The following is a 23,051-nucleotide window of genomic DNA, read 5'->3' as shown; positions in this document are numbered from 1 at the left end:
AGCAGCACCTTGCATTTTCAAAGCTATTGTTCTATTATATGAACCATGTTAACCATAAAAAACAGAGGTTCAGATGCTTTTCTCACATTTTCCAAGGTCAAATTTTCCTCATTTTGGAGGATTTCATCTGATTGCTGACTGAAAACTGACTAAATTGATTACAGCCAAGACTATTCAGTCTCAAACTATACCTCTGAAATTGAGGAGTCTGACTATGTTTCAGTATATACTGTATTTTTACAATGCAGAATATTAATATAATAATAGACATTGTCTTAAAGAAAAAAATTTCAATACATTAATTTAACTGAATCATCTCCAAATGAATGGTTGAATATGCTCTGCTTTATGTTTACAGATTCAATTGAGTACAGATTCTGTTGTTTACAAGCCAGGAAGCGAAATGGCTTTAAGTATTACTGCTGAACCAAATTCACTTGTTGCATTATCTTCCATTGACACTGCTGTGTATGCAATAAGAACAGGACGCAGGATGTCAGTTGAAAACGTTAAGTGCATTTTCACATCTGAGTAAATAATATTTTGTATCAAATAATTTATATATGAACTCTAATTTGTCTTGTAGGAATTGTTTCTGATACCGGCCAAAACAAATTTATGATACAATGTCATGTAGAATGCTTAAAAGTTTATTTTGTAAGAATTAATTAATTAATTAACTTGCGGAGTTCATTGTTATATTTTTATGATTAAAAAATAAGGCTGGGTGACCGCAATGTGGAACATCTCCATTTAGGCTACAAACTGAGGTGTGAATGGCTGGAAAGCAGCATTCAAATGCAATTGGGCAGAATTTAGCCCTTGATGGGCATGCGGACCTCAATGGCTCGACGGCGGGCAGGCAGCTGATCCCCGCCACTGAAACGGGGCCTGCCACCATTTGGAGTGGGCAGCCCAGTTAAGGCCCGCCCAGCGACATGCCCGACAGGAAGCACTATGTGTGAGGGGGTGGAGGGAATCCCCATCTGTCAAAGTTCGCTCTTTCGCGCATGCGTATGAAAAAGCGCACTGCTCCCTGAGGCAAAGTACTGTCTCAGGGAGTTTACTGACAGGTAAGAAAAGTCAAAAAATAGAGAAATATTAAAATTATTAACATGTCCCCCTCATGTGACAATGTCACACGAGATGGGACATGTTAATGAGAAACACGTAAAGTTTATTAAATTTTTAAAAACCGGACATGAAACTTCATCCCGCCAGTTTAATCTGGAGCCCGCTGGGGCTCCTGGCCTGCCCGCCAGCCTTAAGCTTGGATGGGCAGGGTCTTTAACAAGGTTAATTAGCCTGTCAATGGCCTCAATTGGCCATTGACAGGTCGGCGGGTGGACAGCTGATTTCGCTGTCCGTCCGCCTTCCTGAATATTTAAATGGACCGGGATGACATCGAGGGTTTCTTCCGACGTCATCCCGCATCATTTTCCCCTCGACGAGCTGGCCCCGCCCCCAAATCACCGAGGGGAAAATCCTTCAGATAGGGCAGAATTTTACGACAGCAGGATTTTACATTCCCGCTGTCGTCAATGGGATTTATAACGACTCGCTGCATTTTATGGCCCCATCCCCGCTGAAAGGGGGCCGTAAAATTCTGCCCATACATACACACACATAGACCCATAGACACAGACGCCACTGTTACTCTACTTTACAAAAAAATCCAATAACATTATGAGAATTATTATATCTTCCTGACAGTACTTTTTTTTAAATGTGTCTTGATTAAGTGTGGATGGCTAGAAAGCAGCATTCCAAATGCGAAGTGAAGGGATTAAGAAAGAAACAACAGAAAAAGTTGAACCAGCAAAAAAAGAAAACACATAAAACAAAATAGGGGCAGAGGTTGATCTAAAATTCTTGAACTCATTGTTAAGTCCAGAAGGCTGCTGAGTGCTAAGTTGAAAGATGAGGTTCCTTGAGTTTGCATTGAGCTTCATTGGAACACTGTAGCAGGCCAAGGACAGAAAGGTCAGAGTCGGAACAAAGTGAAAAATTGAACTGACAAGCAACAGGAAGCTGGTTCAGCTTTTTCTCTTGTTTCTTTCTTAATCCCTTCATTGCATTTGGAATGCTGCTTTCCAGCCACTCACACCTCATATTTGCAGCCTGAATGAAGATGTTCCACAATACAGTCACCCAGCCTGCATTTGGTCAGCCTAGTGTACAGGAGACCACTTCTGCAAGGAATACAGATATTAAACTGAAAGAAGTACGGGTAACTGCTTCACTTGGAAGGAGTGTTTGGAGTCTTTGATGAAGAGAATGGAGGAGCTAAATGGCAAGTGTTGTATCTCCTGCATGGAAAGGTGTTATAGGAAAGGGAGGGGTTGTTAGGATGATTGAGCTGTGGACCAGGGTGTCGCAGAGAGAATAGTTCCTTTGTAATTCTGAAAGGGGAGGGTAAGGGCAGATGTGTTTGGTGGGGCATCATGGTGGAGGTGGCGAAAATGGTGGTGGATGATCCGTTGAATATGGAGCCTGGTGGGGTTGAAGGTAAGGACCATAGAACCATAGAAAAGTTACAGTGCAAAAAGAGGCCATTCCGACCATCGTGTCTGCGTCAGCCATAAAAGGAGAAAAAAGAAACTCGCTACTCATTTTTGATCCCACTTTCCAGCACCTGGTCCGTGGCCTTGCAGTCGCACATTTCAGGTGCATATCCAAGTACCTTTTAAATGAGCATTTAGGCCTCAACCACCAATTTAGGCCCACCACCCTCTGGGTGAAAAAGATTTTCCTCATGTCCTCTCTAATCCTTCTACCAATCACCTTAAATCTATGTCCCCTCATAATTGACCCCTCACCTAGGGGAAACAGGTCTTTCCTGTCTACCCTATCTAGGCCCCTCATAATTTTGTACACCTCAATTAGGTCGCCCCTCAACCTCCTCTGTTCAGAGGAAAACAACCCTAGCCTATCTAATCTTTTTCATAGCTGCAATTTTCAAGTCTTGGCAACATTCTTGTAAATCTCCTCTGTACTCTATCCAGTGCAATTATGTCCTCCCTATAATATGGTGACCAGAACTGTATACAAAATTCCAGCTGTGGCCTAACCAGCATTTTATACAGTTCCATCATTACATCCCTGCTTTTGTATCCAATATCTCTTCCAATAAAGGAAAGCATTCCACATTCTTTCTTTTCCACTTTATCCACCTGTCCTGCCACCTTCAGGGACCTGCGGGCATGCACTCTAAGGTCTCTCACCTCAACCCCTCTCAATATCCTCCCATTTATTGAGTATTCCCTTGCTTTGTTTGACCTTCCTAAATGCATTACCTCACACATCTCTGAATTGAATTCCATTTGCCACTTTTCCATCCACTCAACCAAACCATTTACATCATTCTGGAAATAACAGCTATCCTCTTCACTATCAACTAGGCGGTCCATTTTTGTGTCATCTGCAAACTTCCCAATCATGCCCCCCACATTTAAGACCAAATCAATCATAAAAAAGACAAACAGCAAGGGTCCCAACACTGAACCCTGCAGAACATCACTGGAAACCGCTTTCCACTCGCAAAAACATCCATCAACCAATGCAGTTGGTAAAGCGGAGTTATTTAAAAATCCCAGAGGAAACTTTAAACAACTGTCATAACCTATAATTTTAAGCGTTATGTTTGGGATCCAACTCTAAGTTCAGGAATCAGACCACCAGTTCTCGAGGTTTTACATTAAACTAAATGAAACATTTTATTAATTTTACACAGGTTAAAAAATATATATATATATATATATATATATGGCTTCAAATGAGTACTGTCATATCTTTTAACAAATTCCAAAACTGATCTCCATTAAGGCAACAGCAACCCATAGACTTAACCAAACACCAGGCAAAGCATTTTCACCTTACGAATTCAAAATCTGTGGAGCCAGTTGGAGGCTTGCAGCTGCCTTTTCATCTCACATTACCTTTGCTCTGCACACCCAAAAATTACTGAAGTTATACCTACCAGCCCCATTGAGTGTTAATTCTCATTGTATCAACAACCTCTGAACTAAACCTCTCTTAACAATAAAACCCCTTTCATAGTACCAACTTTATTAGTATAAACATATTGCTTAGAAGCTACTAGAAAGGTGTCAGTTTTCACCCCACTTCTTGAATGCTCTATTCAGAAAATGCAAATGCACGCTATCTCTCTTACATCTCAAAACTAGTACACATCAAAGCACCCAGACTAGCTGACTTTAATCCAATTAAGACACACCCACAGACTAAAGGTCTATTTTAAAAGAAAAATGTTTTCCAGATATACATTAATAGCTTCATGACAAACCATTACCCTTTGTTTCCTGTCACTGAGCCCATTTTGGATCCAATTCGTCACCTTTCCCTGTATCGCATGGGGTCTCACTTTTCTGACCAGTCTGCTGTGTGGGACTGTTTTGACAATTGCAATTGGTAAAGTGAAGTTATTTAAAAATCCCAGAGGGAAACTTTAAACAACTGTCATAACCTATAATTTTAAGTGTTATGTTTGAGATGCGACTCTAAATTCAGGAATCAGACCACCAGTCCTCGAGGTTTTACATTAAACTAAATGAAACATTTTATTAATTTATAAAGATTAATATATATAAACACATGGCTTCAAATTACTACTACCATAACTTTTAACAAATTCCCAAACTAACCTCCAGTAAGGCAACAGCAACCCATAGGAGAGAATTTCCCCCCTGTCGGTGGGGGCGGGCACAGGCGGGCACGTACCCGATCGGCACCCCTGATTGGGTCCGCGCCGTCATTTTATGTGGGCGGGCCAATTAAGGCCCGCCCAGTGTGACGCTCGCCCAGAAGCGCTGAGCAGTCCCTGTGCGGGCAGGGGTGGTTCCCTGAGTCGGGCGTGCACGCATGCACGTGAAAGAGCCCAGAAATCTCCCTGAGGCACAAAGGTGCCTCAGGAAGATGAGTTTTAAGTTCTAAAAATTTTAATAAAGAAAAGAAAATTAAGAAATGTCCCCTCATGTGACAATGTCACATGAACTTTAATGAAAAAATTTATTTAATTTATAAACCCTTCATGAAACCTCATCCCGCCCGTGGATGAGGTTCCATGAGAAATGCGAAGGCTGCCTGAGCTCTTCATCTGCCCGCCAACCTTAAGGTTGGATGGGCAGCTTTCTCAATAGCCTTAATTAGTTAATTAATGGCCTCAACAGGTCTTTGACAGTCCGACGGACGCACAGCTAACTCGGCTGCATGCCTGCCGAACTGAAAATCTAAATGACGCGTGGTGACATCGGGACACGCGCCCAAAGTCACCCCACGTCATTTTATGCCTCAGCATGTGGGCCCCGCCCCTGCTCGCTGAGCCGAAAATTCTCGCCATACACTTAACCAAACACCAGGCAAAGCATTTTCACCTTATGAATTCAAAATTAGGTTATTTTTACTTTGGTTCCTGTGGAGCCAGTTGGAGGCTTGCAGCTGCCTTTTGATCTTACATTGCCTCTGCTCTGCGCACCCGAAAACTGCTAAAGTTATACTTACTACCACTGATTGAATGCAAATTCTCGTTGTATCACCAGCCTCTTTGAACTCCACCTTTTAACAATGAAACCCCTTTCATAGTACCAATTTTATTAGTAATATAAATATATTGCTTGGTAGCTGCTAGATAGGTATCATTTTTCACTCCAGTCCTTGAATGCTCTATTCAAAAAATGCAAATGCACACTATCTTTCTTACATATCAAAACTAGTACACATCAAAGCACCCAGACTAGCTGGCTTTAATCCAATTAAGACACACCCACAGACTAAACCTCTATTTTAAACGAAAAATATTTTCCAATAATATATACATAATAGCTTAATGACAGGGACCTTGTCAAATACCTTACTAAAGTCCATGTCAACAATATCCACTGTACTATCCTCGTCAATCCTCCTTGTTACTTCCTCAAAAAATTCTATTGTTAGTAAGATACGATCTTCCCCTAACAAAACCATGCTGACTATCACTGATCAACCCATGCCTTTCTAAGTGACAGTTTATCCTGTCTGTCAGAATTGATTCCAATAAATTGCCCACCACTGAAGTCAGACTGACTGGCCTATAATTTTCTGGCCTATCCCTCGCACCTTTTTAAATAATGGTACAACATTTGCAGACCTCCAATCCTCTGGTACCTCGCCTGTCTCTAGTGAGGATTAGAAAATGATCCTCAGAGCATCCGCTATTTCCTCCCTAGCTTCCTTTAACAACCTGGGATACAATCCATCCAGCCCTCGTGATTTATCCACCTTAAAGAATGCCAGTTCCTCCAGTACTTCCTCTCTCATTATACCTATTGTATCTAATATTTCTTCCTCTTTAACTAGAATGTCTGCACCATCCCTCTCCTTAGTGAAGACAGAGATGAAGTACTCATTGAGAACCTTGCCCACATCTTCAGCATTAACGCACAAGTTACCATGTACATCTCTGATAGGCCCTACCCTTTCCTTAGTTATCCTCTTGCTCTTAATGTACTGGTGAAACATCTTTGATTTCTTTGATTTTAGCTGCCAATTTTTTTGTATCCTCTCTTTGCTTTCCTAATTTCTTTTTTTAACTTCACCTCTGTACCTTCTACACTCCTCTAGGCTTTCTACAGTATTGAGGCTTTTTGTGACTGATATAAGCTCTCTTTTTCTGCTTTATCTTACCCTGTATGCTTCTGGATAACCAGGGGGCTCAAGATTTGGCAGTACCACCCTTTTTCTTTGTGGGGACATGTCTACACTGTGCCCGTAGAATCTCGCTTTTGAATGCTTCCCACTGATTTGATACTGTTTTCCCTTCTAGTAGCTGTATCCAGTCAACTTTCGCCAGTTAACCTCCCAGCTTAGTAAAATTTGTCTTTCCCTAATTTAGAATTTTTACTCCTGTTCTATCTTTGTCCTTGTCCATAATGATGCTAAATCTAACTATATTATGGTCACTATCTCCAATATGGTCCCCCACTGCTACTTCATCCACTTGCCCAGCTTCATTTCTGAAGACTAAAGCCTGAATTTTTCCCTCAATGGGCGGGCTCGGCGGGAGCGGACGCGCAACTGACCACTGCCTGAGATCAGCTCTGCACTGCCATTTTACGCGGGCGGGCCAATTAAGGCCCACGCAACATAATACACGAGCGGAGCGCTTATGTGGGGGCGAGGGGAGGAAGGAGAGTTGGATCCAGCGCATGCACAAAAGAGCGCTTCAATCTCCCTGAGGCACAGAGCTGCTTCAGGGAAATTGAAGCACTTTTGAGAAAAATAAGTGAATATAATAAAAATTTAATGAAACATGTCCCCTCATGTGTCACATGAGATGGGACATGTTTCTATTATTCAGAAAAACTTTTCATTTAATTCGTAAAAGCTTTAGGAAACCTCACCCGCTCGTGGATGAGGTTTCCTGAAAAACGCAAAAGCCGCTTGACCTTTTCGCCTGCCCGCCAGGTTGGATGGGCAGCGTAAACTTGAAATTAATTACTTCGTCAATGGACTAAATAGGCCTATTAATTATCGGCGGTTGCGCAGACGACTCCGGCGCGCACCCACTGAACGAAACATCGCAAGACAGCACGATGACTTCGGGACGCCGCCCGACGTCATCACACGTCATTTTACATGCTGGCGGGTCGGGCCCGTCCCTGCACAGCGACTGTAAAATCATGGCCTAAATCTACAATTGTACCCCTCTCATTCGCCTTGTTACATGCTGGTTGAAAATATTCTCGTGAATGCAGTTCAAGAATTTTGTGCCCTCTGTGCCCTTCACTCTGTACGTATCCCAATTGGTATTAGAGTAGATGAAGTCCCCCAACTATTACTGCCCTATTGTTTTTGCACTCAGAAATTTGACTACACATTTGCTCTTCTAACCCCCTTCCAATATTTGGGGTCTATAGTACACTCCTAGCAATGTGGCTGCTCCTTTTTCATTTCTGACCTCAAATCATATAGCCTCATTTGATGCTTCATTTAGTATATCATCCCTCCTCACAGCTGTAATTGTTTCTTTAACCAATAATGCTACACCCTCACCTTTTTTATCCCCCTCTCTATCCTGCCTGAAAACTCTGTATCCAGGGATGTTGAGCTGCCATTTTTTCCCTTCTTTAAGCCAAGTTTCCATTATTGCGATGATATCATGCGGCCATGTATCTACCAGTGCCCTCAGCTCATCGGCTTTATTTGCTATACTCTTTGTATTTACATATACATCTTTTAACACTGCCAAATTCCTGTGCTGTACACTTTATAATCTGTGCTTCTTTTGTCTTTCAGAGTCATTCACTAATTGTCCATCTCCCATTCCCTTATCTGAATTTGCCCTCAGGTTATCACCCCCTTGCCAATCTAATTTAAAACATCACATCCACCCCTCTCCTCTCCCCACATCAGCACTAGCAAATCTCCCTGCGTGGATATTCATCCCGGTCCTGTTCAGGTGTCTGGCTTGTACAGGTCCCACCTTCCCTAGAACCGGTCCCAATGCCTCAGAAACCTGATGTCCTCCCTCCTACACCAGCTTCCCAGCCACATGTTCAATCGCTCTATTATCCTATTTCTATACTTGCACATGGAACTGGGAGTAATCTTGAGATTACTGCTTTAGAGGTCCTGCTTTTCAGTCTCCTTCTAGCCCCCTGAAATCTGCTTTCAGGACCTCCTCCCCTTTCCTACCTAGGTCATTGGTACCAACATGGACCATGACCTCTGGCTGATCACCCTCCCACAGAAGAATGTCCTGCAGCCTCTCCATGACATCCTTGACCCTGGCACCAGGAAGGCAATATACCACCCTGGAGTCACGTCTACAGCGACAGAAATGCCTGTCTATTCCCCTAACTAACAAATCTCCTATCACTATTGCTCTTCCCCTCTTCTTTTTCCCCTCCTATACAGCAGAGCCACCTGTGGCGCCACAAACCTGGCTCTGACTGCATTCCTCTGAGGAACCAACGCCCACATCAGTATCCAAAAGGGAAAACTGATTGGTGAGCGGGACCCCAGGGGATTCCTGCACTACCTGCCTAGTTCTCTTGGACTGCCTGGCGGTCACCCATTTCCTTTCTGCCTCCAGGCTCCTAAGCTGTGGTGTGACTACCTCTCTGAATGTGCTATCCGCATAGCCTTGTGGATGTGCCACAGTGACTCCAGCCATCGCTCAAGCCCTGAAACCCGGAGCAAGGTTCTACAGCTGGTGACACTTCCTGCACATGTGGCCATCTAGGACACTGGTAGTGTCCACAACTTCCCACATATTACAGGACACTCATTCCACATGACTGAGCTGCCCTGCCATTGCTTCAGTTTACTTCCCTTATGTTAACTTTATTTTACTTTGGTTTACTTATACTACTTTCAATTTTTACCTGGCCTTGACTTAAACTTACTTCCCTTTTACTTCTTACTGAAATCTAAGTAGCTCCTTCTTTTAAGAAGAATGTGTTTTTCTAATTTTCAGGCGGTTGAAGATTCTCCCTAACAGCAGTTTCTCCCCAACCAATGGACATGTTTTCCTCCTGTGATGTCACTCTTGGATGTTTTAAAAACTCAGCCCTCTCGTGCAGCTTTTCAACTCCTGGTCTCCTGCAGACTGAGAAAGAAAAAGAAAAGAGCACCTCCCTCCCTTCCTCACCGAATTCCCTTTTCACCAAACTTGCGGCAATTCCACTCTGTAGCACTTCACTCTGGACAAGGGGAATCCTAGCATAGTTCTGGGATGGAAGGGAAGGGGTGAGAGGAGGTGGAGGGCCCTGTCCACCATGGTGTGCGGGAATTCTTGTTGAAGAAAAAGGAAAACATGTCAGAAGTGCTGGTACGCATTGCATTGTCTGAACAGATGTGACAGAGATGGAGAAACTGGGATAATGGAATACAGAAAGCCAGATGTGAGGAACTGTAGTCAAGGTAGTTGTGAGAGCCTGTGAGCTTGCAGTGAACATTAGTGGATAGTCTATCCCCAGAAATAGAGAAAGAGAAGTCAAGGAAGAGAAGAGTCAGAGGTGGACTAGATGAAAATGAGGGAAGGGTGGAAATTGGAAACAAAGTCAATGAAATTTTCCAGTGCAGGGCAAGAACAGGAAGTGACACCAATACAGTCATCAATGTACCAGAAAAAATGCTGAGGAAGGTGCCTAAGTAGGACTGGAACAAGGAATGTTCCACATATCCCACAAAAACACAGGCATAGAAAGGACGCATATGGGTACCGGTAGCAGCACCCTTTATTTGGACAAAGTGATTGGAGTTGAGGGAGACATTGTTTAATGTGATAACAAGTTTAGCCAGATGGAGGAGGGTGGAGGTGGATGGAGACTGGTTGGGCCTCCATCCCATGAAGAAGCAGAGACCTCTCTGACTGTCCTGGTGAGGCTTGGAGGTGTAGAGGGATTGGTCGTCCATGGTAAAGAGGAGATGGTTAGGGCCAGGAAAGTGGAAAATGTTGAAATGACGTGGGGCAATGGAAGAATGATGGATGTAGGTGGGAAGAGATTGGACAAAAGGAAAAAATAGAGTTGAGATAGGAATAAATCAGTTCAGTGGGGCAGGAACTGGCTGAAACAATGGGTCTATTAGGGCAGACCTGTTTATAAATTTTGGGAAGGAGGTAGAAGCGGGCTGCTCTTTGGGGAATATGAGGTTGGAAGCCTTGGAGGGAAAATCTCCAGAGGAAATGAGGTTAGTTACAGTTCTGGAGAAGGTGGCTTGATGTTTGGTTATGGGGTCATGGTCCAGGGGCAAATAGGAGGAGGTGTCAGAGAGTAGATTTTCAGCCTCTGCTAGAAAGAGGTTGGTACGCCAAGCAACAGTCGCACCACCTTTGTCAGCAGATTTGATGACAATGTTAGGGTTGGGCCTGAGAGAACAGAGTATTACATTTTAGAGGGAAATAAGTTAGAGTGAGTGCAGGGAGCAGAGGAATTGTGACAACTGATGCCAGTCCTCAATGAAAAGATCGAGGATGGGTAAGAGGCCAAAGGTAGGAGTCCAGATTGAGGGTGAATATTAGCGACAGGTAAAAGGACTGAGCAGGGGGAAGTCTCCTGACCAAAGAAGTGGACATGGAGGCGGAGGCAATGGAAGTAGAGTTTAGAATCATGCTAAGCTCGAAATTCATTGAAGTGTGGGCATAAATAGATGAAGCTGAGGCCTTTGCTGAGGAACGATCATTCAGACTCAGAGAGAGGATGGTTAAAGGGTACCGTGTATACACCGCAAGGCGCGAGATTTGAAGAAGAAGAAATAGGGTCAGAGGTAAGGGAAGGGGAGGAAGGATCTGAAGGCTATTGGTACTCATGGGTTGTTGGATAATTCTACATCTATGTCAAATCCTTTTTGTATCTCAGCAGGCCAATTGTTTTTTTTGTTTATATTTTTATACTTTTTCACTTGAAAAAATTAATAATTTCATCACTCAGGAGAAAGATGTTATGATTTTTGTTGAAAGCCAAATGGGGTTGGAAGTGCGTTATCATAAGTAGCTGTTAAAGCTATCAATTATAATATAAGATAATTATATGGAAATAACAGGAAAATAGGAATTAAGTTGGTAGCCTTCTATGGGAAGGTGGTGGCATTTTGGTAATGTCACTGAACTTGTAATCCAAAAGTGGGGACGTGGGTTCAAATCCCACCACAGCAACTGGTAGAATTTGAATTCAATTATTAAAATAAAATCTGGAATTAAAAACCAGTCTAATGGTGACCACAAAATGATTGTAGTTAAAAACTCATCTGGTTCACTAATGTCCTTTTGTGAAGGAAATCTGCCGTCCTTACCTGGTATGGCCTACATGTGACTCCAGACCCACTGCAATACTCTTAAATGCTCCCTGGAATGGCCATCTGGGGACTTGTGCCAAAATTGGAATAGCTGTCCCACAGACTAGTCAAGCAACAGCCTGACATAGTCATACTCATTGAATTATATCTTACAGGCAATGCCCCAGACACCATCATCACCATCCTGTCCCACTGACAGGACAGACCCACCAGAGGTGGCAGCAAAGTGGTATACAATCAGGAGGGAGTTTCCCTAGGGGTCATCAACATTGTCAGGACATGGCATCAGGTCAACCATGGGCAAGGAAACGTGCTGGTTACCACCTACTGTCCACACTCAGCTGATGGACCAGTACTCCTCCATGTTGAATACCACTTGGAGGAAGCTCTGAGGGTGGCAAGGACACAGGATGTACTCTGGGTGGGGAACTTCAACATCCATCACTAAGACAGAATTGTCCCATCCAGCCAGTGGTGGGGTTCATGGCGGACAGGGGCCAGCAAAACGTCAAGGGCCGAAAAATTGGTTTCCCAATGGCGTGAAATGATGGTGAGAACTTATGGTCCCAACCGTCCTGGCGGGATGATGGCAGGTCACCATTCCACCAGAAGTCATTGGGAAGCCAATTTGCATCTCATGGTTAGGATTCAAATGAACACCTGACTGGAATTTCTCTCCCCCTGTCACCGCACTGCCCCCTGCAGGTGCGGGTGGAGCTGCAGGTGGACCCTTGGAATGCTGGAGCCAGGAGCTGCAGGTGGAGCCTCAGGATGTTGGAGCCAGGAGCTGCAGGTGGAGCCTCACGATGTTGGAGCCAGGAGCTGCAGGTGGAGCCTCACGATGTTGGAGCCAGGAGCTGCAGGTGGAGCCTCACGATGTTGGAGCCAGGAGCTGCAGGTGGAGCCTTGCGATGTTGGAGCCAGGAGCTGCAGGTGGAGCCTTGCGATGTTGGAGCTGCAGGTGGAGCCTTGCGATGTTGGAGCTGCAGGTGGAGCCTCTCGATGTTGGAGCTGCAGGTGGAGCCTTGCGATGTTGGAGCCAGGAGCTGCAGGTGGAGCCTTGCGATGTTGGAGCTGCAGGTGGAGCCTCTCGATGTTGGAGCTGCAGGTGGAGCCTTGCGATGTTGGAGCCAGGAGCTGCAGGTGGAGCCTTGCGATGTTGGAGCTGCAGGTGGAGCCTCACGATGTTGGAGCTGCAGGTGGAGCCTCACGATGTTGGAGCTGCAGGTGGAGCCTCTCGATGTTGGAGCTGCAGGTGGAGCCTCACGATGTTGGAGCCAGGAGCTGCAGGTGGAGCCTCACGATGTTGGAGCCAGGAGCTGCAGGTGGAGCCTCACGATGTTGGAGCCAGGAGCTGCAGGTGGAGCCTTACGATGTTGGAGCCAGGAGCTGCAGGTGGAGCCTCACGATGTTGGAGCCAGGAGCTGCAGGTGGAGCCTTGCGATGTTGGAGCCAGGAGCTGCAGGTGGAGCCTTGCGATGTTAGAGCTGCAGGTGGTGCCTCACGCAGCCAGTGGAGCCTCTACCAAGTAGAACATCCAGCAGCTGCTGTACGGCTGTAGCAGGTAATGGTGAGCGAGGGCCTTTTTAGGGACAGGGGGGAAAGAAGGCAGTGAGTAGAGGCAGAAAGAGGTGTGGCGGCTTTAGATGCTAAAAGTGTGTGGGGCTGGAGATGCAAAGATTACGGGGGTCTTGGATGGGTACAGTGGAGAGAGCAGGCGGACGGACTCCTCTGCCTCAGGTGTTGCTCTGTTGAGGGTCTCCGACACCTCTGCCTGATGTTCCCCTGTCTCTTGCTATATCACCAGCATCTTGTCCAGGACCATTCCCAGAGGCTCATTATCTGACTCAGACTTAGCTGAAGCCTCTTCCCTAACAGTACTTCGAGTGCCAATGACCTTGGCTGTCCCTGCCTCCTCCTGCTGCAAACATGTGTCTGTGAGGTGACCATCAGATTGTGAGACCCTTCCTGAACTAGATCTTGAACCCACCAGTGTGTCTGTCTCTGGACTGATGGAGAGTGCAGGTGATTGCAGTGACATCTCTACGGGTGCAATGTCTTCGTCGTCCTCCTCATCCTCGCTCCTCTGCAGGCTGGAGCTGGTGCTGGACTCGGGTTTGGGGTCAGGCCTCACCCTCTTCTTGCTGGCACCTGTAAACGAAAGAGGCAACAGTGAGCGACTGTATGGGCTGTTTCCAATATGGCACTGAGAATGACCCTAAGGTTTCTACATCAAGACAGTGAACATGGTTCCTCACTGGATGAAGGCCGGATGCCAACCTTTCCGTCTGCACATGAATGGTCCCGAACCTCCCCTGCCAGCTTGGCAGCCGCTCTTGGAACGGCATGAGGTGCTGGAGTTCAGCCATGCCCCCTCCAGTCCTCTGTTTCTCATGCTTGTTGTGCATTAACTTGTCATGTGCAAGGAGAGAAGATGGTTTGAGAGCAATTGGGATGGAGGTGTCGTTTGCATGCTGCCAGACTTCACCAACAATCCACTGGCTACTGTGCGGCATGTGGAAGATGCAATGCAGCAGTCCACAAGCATTCACTGGAGGAGGAGGAGGCTCCACAATATCCCCATTCTCAATGATGGAGGAGCCCAGCACATCAATACAAAAGATAACAAGAACAAAAATAGCTGGAAAAACTCAGCAGGTCTGACAGCATCTGCGGAGAGGAATATAGTTAACATTTTGAGTCCGTATGACTCTTCATCAGAACTAAGGAAAAATAGAAATGAGGTGAAATACAAGCTGTTTGAGGGGGGTGGCACAGGTAGAGCTGAATGAGGGCCAGTGATAGGTGGAGGCAAAGAAGAGATTGCCAAAGATGTCATAGACAGAAGGACAAAGGGGTGTTGATGGTGGTGATATTAGCTAAGAAATGTGTTAATGGTGACATTAAGGGTAGAAAGCAGGGCGAGCAAGTGACAGATAGCCATGGTGGGGGTGGGGTGGGGGGAAGGGATCAAAATAGGCTAAAAGGTGGAGATAAAACAATGGATGGAAATAAATTTAAAAATAATAGAAATAGGTGGGAAAAGAAAAGTATATATTAAAAAATTTTTTTAAATTTATAAATTATTGGAAAAAGGTGGATTGGAAAGGCGGCTGGGATAGAGGAGAGAGTTCATGATCTGAAGTTGTTGAGCTCAATGTTAAATACAAAAGATAAGGCTGAAGCATTTGCTACAATCTTCAGCCAGAAATGCCGAATGGATTATCCATCTCAGCCTCCTCCTGAGGTCCCCAGCATCACAGATGACAGTCTTCAGCCAATTCGATTCACTCCATGTCACATCAAGAAAAGGCTGAAGGCGCTGGATACTGCAAAGACTCTGGGCCCTGACAACATTCCGGCAATAGTACTGAAGACTTGTGCTCCAGAACCAGCCACACCCCTAGCCAAGCTGTTCCAGTACAGATACAACACAGGCATTTACCCAGAAGTGTGGAAAATGCCCACAAAAGCAGGAGAAATCCAACCCAGCTAATTAGCGCCCCATCAGTCTACTCTCCATCATCAGCAAAGTTATGGAAAGTGCCATTGAGGATGTTATCAAGTGGCAATAACCTGTTCACTGACGCTCCGCTTGGGTTCCGCCAGGGCCATCCAGCCTCTGACCTCATTACAGCCCTAGTCCAAACTGTTGTAGGATGTTGATTACAGTTCAGTAGGTCTGAAGAAGTCTTCATAGTCATACGTAGGTTAACTGTCTTTATTGACTCTTTAGAACTATTTACAAATAGTAAAGGGTACAAACTATGAGCTCTCGCCATGCTTGTTGATACACAAGGCTCTGTCCAACACTAGCCTGACCCTGGATGTGGGTCATGTGCTCTCATACATCACTGTGTGGGCAGTGCTGTACTCAGTCCCACATTGACCCTATATGTGTCAGACCCTTATAGTACACAAACATGAGCAAAAGAGCTGAACTCAGGAGGTGAGGTGAGAGTGAATGCCCTTGACATCAAGGCAGCATTTGACCGAGTGTGGCACCAAGGAGCCTTAGCAAAACTGAAGTCAATGGGAATCTGGGGGAAAACTCTCCACTGGTTGAAGTCACATCTAGCACAAAGGAAGATGGTTGTGGTTGTTGGATGTCTGTCATCTCAGTCATGGGACATCACTGCTGGAGTTCCTCAGCGTCGTATGCCTAACTATCTTCAGGTTTCAATGACCTTCCTTCCATCATAGGGTCAGAAGTGGGGATGTTCATTGATGATTACACAATGTTCAGCATCATTTGCGACTCCTTAGATACTGAAGCAGTCCATGTCCATATGCAGCAAGACCTGGACAATAGCCAGGCTTGGGCTGATAAGTGGCAAGTAACATTCGCACTACACAAGTGTCAGGCACTGACCATCTCCAACAAGAGAGAATCTAACCATCTCCCCTTGACATTCAATGACATTACCATTGCTGAATCCCCCACTATCAACATCCTGGGGTTACCATTAACCAGAAACTGAACTGGACCAGTTTATGGATACCATGGCTAGAGAGCAGGTCAGAGGCTGGGAATCCTGTGGCGAGTAACTCATCCAAAGCTTATCCACTCTCTACAAGGCACAGGTCAGGAGTGTGATAAAATACTGTCCTTGCATGCATGAGTGCAGCTCCAACAACACTTAAGAAGTTCGATACCATCGAGGACAAAGCAGCCCGCTTGATTGGCATTCCATCCATCTCTTTCAATAATCACTCCATCCACCACTGACACACAGTGGCAGCAGTGTGTACCATCTACAAGATGTACTGCAGCAACTCACCAAGGCTCCTTCAACAGCACCTTCCAAACCCATGACCTCTATCACCTGGAACGACAAGAGCAGCAAGGGAACACACCACCTGCAAGTTCCCCTACAAGTCACTCACCATCCTGACATGGAATTATATCACCGTTCCTTCACTGTCACTGTGACAAAATCCTGTAACTCCCTTGCTAGTAGCAATGTGGCTATTCCTACACCACAAGGACTGCAGCGGTTCAAGAAGGTAGCACACCAGCAGCTGCTCAAGGACAATTAGGGATGGGCAATAAATGCTGGCCCAGCCATCAACAGCCACATCCCATGAACGAATAAAAATAAAGCTCTGACATGGAGTTAGCGTGTTCATAGGCAAGATAGGCTAAACAGTCTACTCCTATGCTGAGGTTTTTATGATTCTATGATTCTGTATCTGCCACTTCAACAATTCAAATAATTGATGGACTGAGTTATTTGAATAAATAGATTCCTTAAAGCCAGGATTCGTCAATAAGAGCTATTTTATAACATTACAAAAGAAAACCTGCACAGCTAAGTAAATACAATACTGTTCATTGTATGGGTGGTAGAAGTGCAACCTATGCTTGTTTTCTTAAAAACAACAACTTGCATTTATATAGCACTTTTAACATAGAAAAATATCACAGGATACTTCACAGAGAATTAATCACAATTAAACAAACATCAGACCAAAAGAGGTGAAATTAGGAAGGGTGACCAAAAGCTTGGCCAAAGAAATAGATTTTAAGAAGGATTTTAAAGAAGAGGGAGGTGGCGAGGCACAGGAAATGTATGCCACAGTGGTGAGTTTGGAGGTGGGGATGGCATTTAATCAGGCAGGAGGGTGTGGAGTGGAGACCTTACCACCTTCCCATCTTCTCCTGATTAAGTCCAGGGTGGGCAGATTTGTGGTTGGTCTTCCCATACAAATGCCAACTGAGGCTCTTAAGTATGCAATTAATGACCTCTGCCTTTTCTTCCAACCTCCCTACACCCCTAGCCAGCAACTCCCTCCCCATGACCCCCAATCTGCTCTCATGATCCTAGGCCTCTGGTGGGTGCATTAGCAGCAGCCACCACTCCCAGTGGTGCTGACATGCAATGGAGAACTGCCCAGCCTCTGATTGGCTGGCAGCTCTCAGATGATGGGGTTTCCCGGGGAAGGCACACCACTGGCCAGCTAAGTGCCTGGTGGGCACTTAATTCCAGTGGACTTTTACCAACGGAGGCAACGAGGGTTCCCGCCAGTTCCCCAGTCGCCAACATTAAATTACAACCAAAGAGCTTTGAGTAGGCATTCAGGACCTGGAGCCTAGGTTGGAAGCAGAGTGTTGGATGAAATGAAATTTAGGGAAGGAAGAGTATGAGAGGCCAGCCAGGAGAGCTTTGGAATAATCAACATCCAGATAACAGGCTATTGTTTGCTTTTGTATGCAGTACAGGAAAATTAATGTTCACATAAAGTAACTACTGCCACTCTTCATGCAGGTACTTCTTGATGCTGAAAAGCACGATCTTGGATGTGGTGCTGGAGCAGGGAGAAATAATGCTGATGTATTCAAGAGAGCTGGGTTGATGTTTTTTACCAATGCTAATGTTAAAGCTTTGCCAGTTACTGGTAACCATGCAATTGAATTCATAAATTATAATTAACCACCTGGTAGTAGAGAACTTGAGTATTGCTGAAAAAAGAGACATTTTGTCAAAGCTTTTCATCTTGCGCTCATCAGGACAATTCGCAAGAATATCAAATGTAAAAGGAACAACAATTTGTACTGTATGAGAAGAAAGTGCTGATTGGTTGGCAAGTGGACTCTAATTGGTAGAGGCGTTGCCATGAAGAATGCATCAGTTGATGGTGACTGACAGTTAAATGCGAAGCATTGTTTTAAATTTACACCAGGCAGCTTGACTCTGATTGGTCAAGGCATTTCCCTGAGGAATGAACCAGTGGATGGCTGTTACTTATTTTGTTCAGCTGAAACAGACGCAATGTGGTGCATTTGTGTGTACTGGCAGCTACATATATTAATACATAGGACACTGTTCTTTGCAGACAGACAGAACACGTACACACATTATGCCTGTTTCATCAGCATGTGCAAGATGAGTGCAAGAACAATAGCTTCGACAGAAATATATCTTTTTTCAGCAATACTCAAATTATAATTTGCAACTAGATGTATAGATGTTTTAGAGGAAGAGTATTGCCTCATGATTCAGAATGTTATATACCTTGGAATTGATGGAGGTAGGAGCCACAAGTGTTCAGGAATGGGAACCCTGGCCACTTTTCCCATGTTGAGCCCAGGACGAGAGAGGTTAATTGTGAGGTTCTTCTGCAACCTGAATGAGATTGGCTGGCTCTGCACAGCCTGATAAATTTCCCAGACATAAGAATGAAATAACTTGTATTTGTATAGCATCTTTCATAACTTCACATGTCCAACAGTGCATCAATACCAAAGAAGCACTTTTGAAGTGTAATCCCTGTTGTAATGCAGAGAAATGCAACAGCAATTTGTGCAAAGCGAGGTTGCACAATCAGTAATGGCTTCCCTTTTTGTGTCAATTAAGGAAAAGATATTGGCCAGGACACCAGGAGAGCTTCTTGTTCTTCAAATTGTGCCATGGAACCTTTTACATCTTTCTGAGGAGGCAGATAGGGATTCCATTTATATATCTGAAAGACAATACCTCCAACAGTTCAGCACTAAACTGAAGTGTCAGCATAGATTACATGCTCAAGCCCCTGGAACATATAGCTACCTCTGAGCCAAGTCATGGGCTCATGAAATCATGGGCAGAATTCCCGCCCTACCACCGAAAAAGTCGGTGTGGAACTCACCCCCACTCTGGACAGCTGATCCGTAGCTATTTAACACTGGTGATTGGCTGGTGATGGGCCTTCTCCCCCATCTGGGAGTGGTGGCCACTGCTGGGACTGCAGTCAGTCTCAGAAAACAAAGTGCTGGGAGCTGGATGAAAGGTAGGTTTGGGGGACTCATGCCAGAGCCAGGTCAGGAGGCCCTGGGGGAGGGGGCGAGGAAGGTTGGGGAAAGGGTGTAAGGGCCAGGGGGGAGGGGACAGCCAGGGGAGGCATACCTTTTTGGGGGTCTCCTGATTGGAAGGAGGGGGTTCCATAAAGGAGGCACCCTCCACCCCCCCACTTTCCTGTCCAATGCCCAAGCAAGCTAACCTCCTGGGCACCCCCGCTACCCTCTATCATCCTCCCGCCAGCTGAAAAATTGCAACTAGAGTGGGAAGTGCCCCCTACGTGACCATTAATTGGCTGATCATTTAAGGGCCTTAATTGGGGTGAGAGTGGGTGGGCCACCCTAAGCCTTGCTGCTGACCGTAAAATCGTGGCGAGATCGAGGGCGGCTGGGTAGGCAGCGGGAAAGTCACCCACGGAATTTTATGGACCCCCCTACTTGCAAATCGGCCTGTAGGTGACTGTAAAATTATTGTCAGTGAGTTTCTATTAAAATGACAGCAATCCAAGTTCACAATGTTAAATATTTCTAACGTCACCCATTATTTATTGCATTAGCTCTGACAATATATCATTTACTCAAATGCATTAAAAAAGTACGCACTGCATAAACATTTTACAACTGAAGCTCCGTTTTTACTTCAACAGACACAAAATGTGATTCAAATTTGCGACCAAAGCGTGGTTTGAAAGTGATGACTGAAATTCGGAAGAAGAGTAAGGATATTTTAAAATCATTGATTAAAAGAAACATTTTTGTTTCAGCTGTCATTAAGTATTGTCCTGTTTTGTTGGTAAATACTATATTATATTTAAATGTACTGTAGTTTTACTATCCCTTTTTCTTCTGAAGGTGCTGACTCACAATGGGGTAAAATTAAATGGGCATTGGCAGCCCTCCTGTACCTCACCTAAGTGCATGAGCCTAGAAGGTAAAAGTGGAATTCTCCTCATAATTCCAATGGAAAATGAGGGAAAATTCAGGTGGTGGGACCACCATATCTTACAGCCCCCATCAGAATTTCCCTTTTCCTGCACCGTCGCTTCTCGCTGCTTTCCCGCCTGCTGTCTGCACCTGAGTGTAATAGGACCTAGATAAACAGAAGACTTCCCTTTTGCCACCCTATTTACCCCTGGTTCCCAAGCTTATAGTAAAAGATAAATGCCTTGATGCTCTCTCTCGTGAAGGGAGAGGACTTGTAATGGCCTCTTTCCCCCTGCCCAGTTTCACCCAATCACCTACCTGCCGAAGGCCTTAGTTTTGACTGAGGCCTTCAGCATTCCAATTGTATTGCTGCTCTTGCGGCCCTATAGGTGAGATGATCTCACTTTGCAAAAATCAGGTATTTAATCTGAGATCCTTTTGGTCTTTGTGTTTCAATACCTTACTGGATGATGCATTTACCCTGGAGCCATCATGCAATTTAATTTGGTACTATAGAGTGCAAATAAAATTTGAGAAAATGTAGGTAATAGTACTCAGTGCAGTGCAAAATTGAAGACTGTAAGAAGAGGATTGAAGGTTAAGTCCCCCTGGGAGATTTTAATTGCCCTTCCTCTTTCCATCAAGTAGGCAAAGTTAAGACCACCATGTTGGTTTCAGATGTTTAGAAGACCATCTGAACATATCAGAAGCAGTTGGCTACAGCAGTTTATTGCCTATAAATAGTTGTTTTTTATTGCATTCTTTTGGAAATGGCTGTGAGCATCTCAAGAAGAACAATCGGTTTCAATCTTGCTATTTTTGTTTATTGCCAGTTGCCAGATTTACAAACCCAATTGAACAGAAGTGTTGTATGGATGGAATGAAAAGCTATCCTCTCAGACACTCATGCTCTGAACGAGCAAGCAGAATCAAGTTACCTGATCCATGCAGAAATATATTTTTGGAATGCTGCAATCATGCACAAAAATTACGTTTGAAATCTGAAAATGACCTGACGTTGGGACGAATGGGTAAGTCTTGGAGCACAAAAGATTAATTTTCCTGCATATCCTATCAAACTGGCAAATGAACCACAGATCCTAGGGGTGAAATTTTATGCCCCACCCTTGCAGGGGGACCATAAAATCAGGTGCGACGGCAGCAGCATCATACCTGTCGCCGACCCGCTAATTTTTGATATAATGCAGGTCTAGGTGGCTCCCTCCTGATCAGGCATCCTGTACCCAATGGAGGACCCCCGCCCCCCCAAGGTAGTTTCCCCCCCAACATATTCCCCCACTCCCCTCACCAGGGTCTACCAGCCTGGCCCCAGCAAAACACTGGACTTACCTGCATGCCTGACAACATAGCTCCTCTTCAGTGGGAACTGCCTGTACTCCCAGCAGTGACCACTACTCCCAGTGACACAGTGGAGTAGAGAACCCCTGGCCATTTGATTGCCAGAAACTCTTGGAGGTGGTGGCACTTTCTTCTAGATGAGAGCGGAAGTCCTGCCCTGAGCCAATTAATGGCTGACCCAGCCAAGTGGAGGCAGCCATTTTCCTTGACTTTTCAGCCATATAATTTCCACGTATAATTCCAGCCTAGGAGTTGGTGGGGGGGGGGTGGGGGGGTACCTTCTTATTTACATTCTTCCAAGTTTTATTCTGAAACCTCCAAAGGTTTTGCTATGCTTGATCATTTTCCTTGATCTATGTGCTCTTTTTGTAAAGGAATCAAATTCTGAAGTAGATGTAGTAGGCAGCGCTGTTATCTGTAACCATCATTATTGATTATTTTTGTGAATTGATGTCAATTAAACAAGATATCAAGTAGAAATTAAATTGTACCTATTAAACAAAGCTGTCAATATTGATTTTAAATGCACTGAGAAGCACTGAGAAATTCTTCCCCTCAAAAAAAAAGTCACTATTAACTGGCACCTACCTACTTGAGGAAAATGACCAAAAGAACTCATCCATTATTGTTCACCAGGCACCAAATGACTTGCTTGGTATTGCAGGATGCAGTGCCGCAGCATATTAGGACATAGTTTCACTCCTAGTTTCCTTATCTCTGCCATTAGATTTTGACCCATTGTTTTTGGATTCCCCACCAGAGGAAGCAGTTTCTTTGTATGTACTCTATTGAATGTGGATTCAGGCATCTTACGAATACTATTGGCTGCTGAAGCTGCATTCTGGTCATTGTGCACCAATCCCAAAATACAAGTTATTGCTCTTTTTCATGTCTCCATTCCTTTTTGTTTAACCCCAAAACTAGAATTGAACAGTGAATATGAAATGGAGCCACCGCACATCCGTAGTTATTTTCCAGAAAGCTGGCTGTGGGAGGTCCATGAAATTCAAGAGAGGTATTTTCTGAAGCACATTTTTTTAGAGATGTTTCCATGCAATTTATAATTGGATTCCATAATCTATATCCTGCTGCAATAATTTGTTTCATCTCACCCACACAAACCAAACTGATATTTACAACAGCTCTGGAAAAATCCGTTCCTGAGAGTCAGACCATTGCACTTCTTAGTGACAAA

At 44.8% G+C, this 23,051-nt stretch overlaps 1 protein-coding gene across 1 annotated transcript in view; it reads left to right on the top strand.

The window, feature by feature from the left end:
• The window catches only part of c5 (complement component 5), a 152,545-nt gene that overhangs the window by 59,897 nt on the left and 69,597 nt on the right, over positions 1–23,051 (top strand). The window contains exons 14-18 of the mRNA XM_078549969.1: positions 359–508; positions 18,066–18,195; positions 20,221–20,289; positions 21,331–21,528; positions 22,781–22,871. Of these exons, the coding sequence (XP_078406095.1) occupies positions 359–508; positions 18,066–18,195; positions 20,221–20,289; positions 21,331–21,528; positions 22,781–22,871 (638 nt within the window). The remainder of the gene's footprint in view (positions 1–358; positions 509–18,065; positions 18,196–20,220; positions 20,290–21,330; positions 21,529–22,780; positions 22,872–23,051) is intronic.

Source organism: Cetorhinus maximus, chromosome 10, assembly GCF_964194155.1.
Source record: "Cetorhinus maximus chromosome 10, sCetMax3.hap1.1, whole genome shotgun sequence".
Classification (NCBI taxonomy): Eukaryota; Metazoa; Chordata; class Chondrichthyes; order Lamniformes; family Cetorhinidae; genus Cetorhinus; species Cetorhinus maximus.
This window is presented reverse-complemented; position numbering and strand designations above follow the sequence as displayed.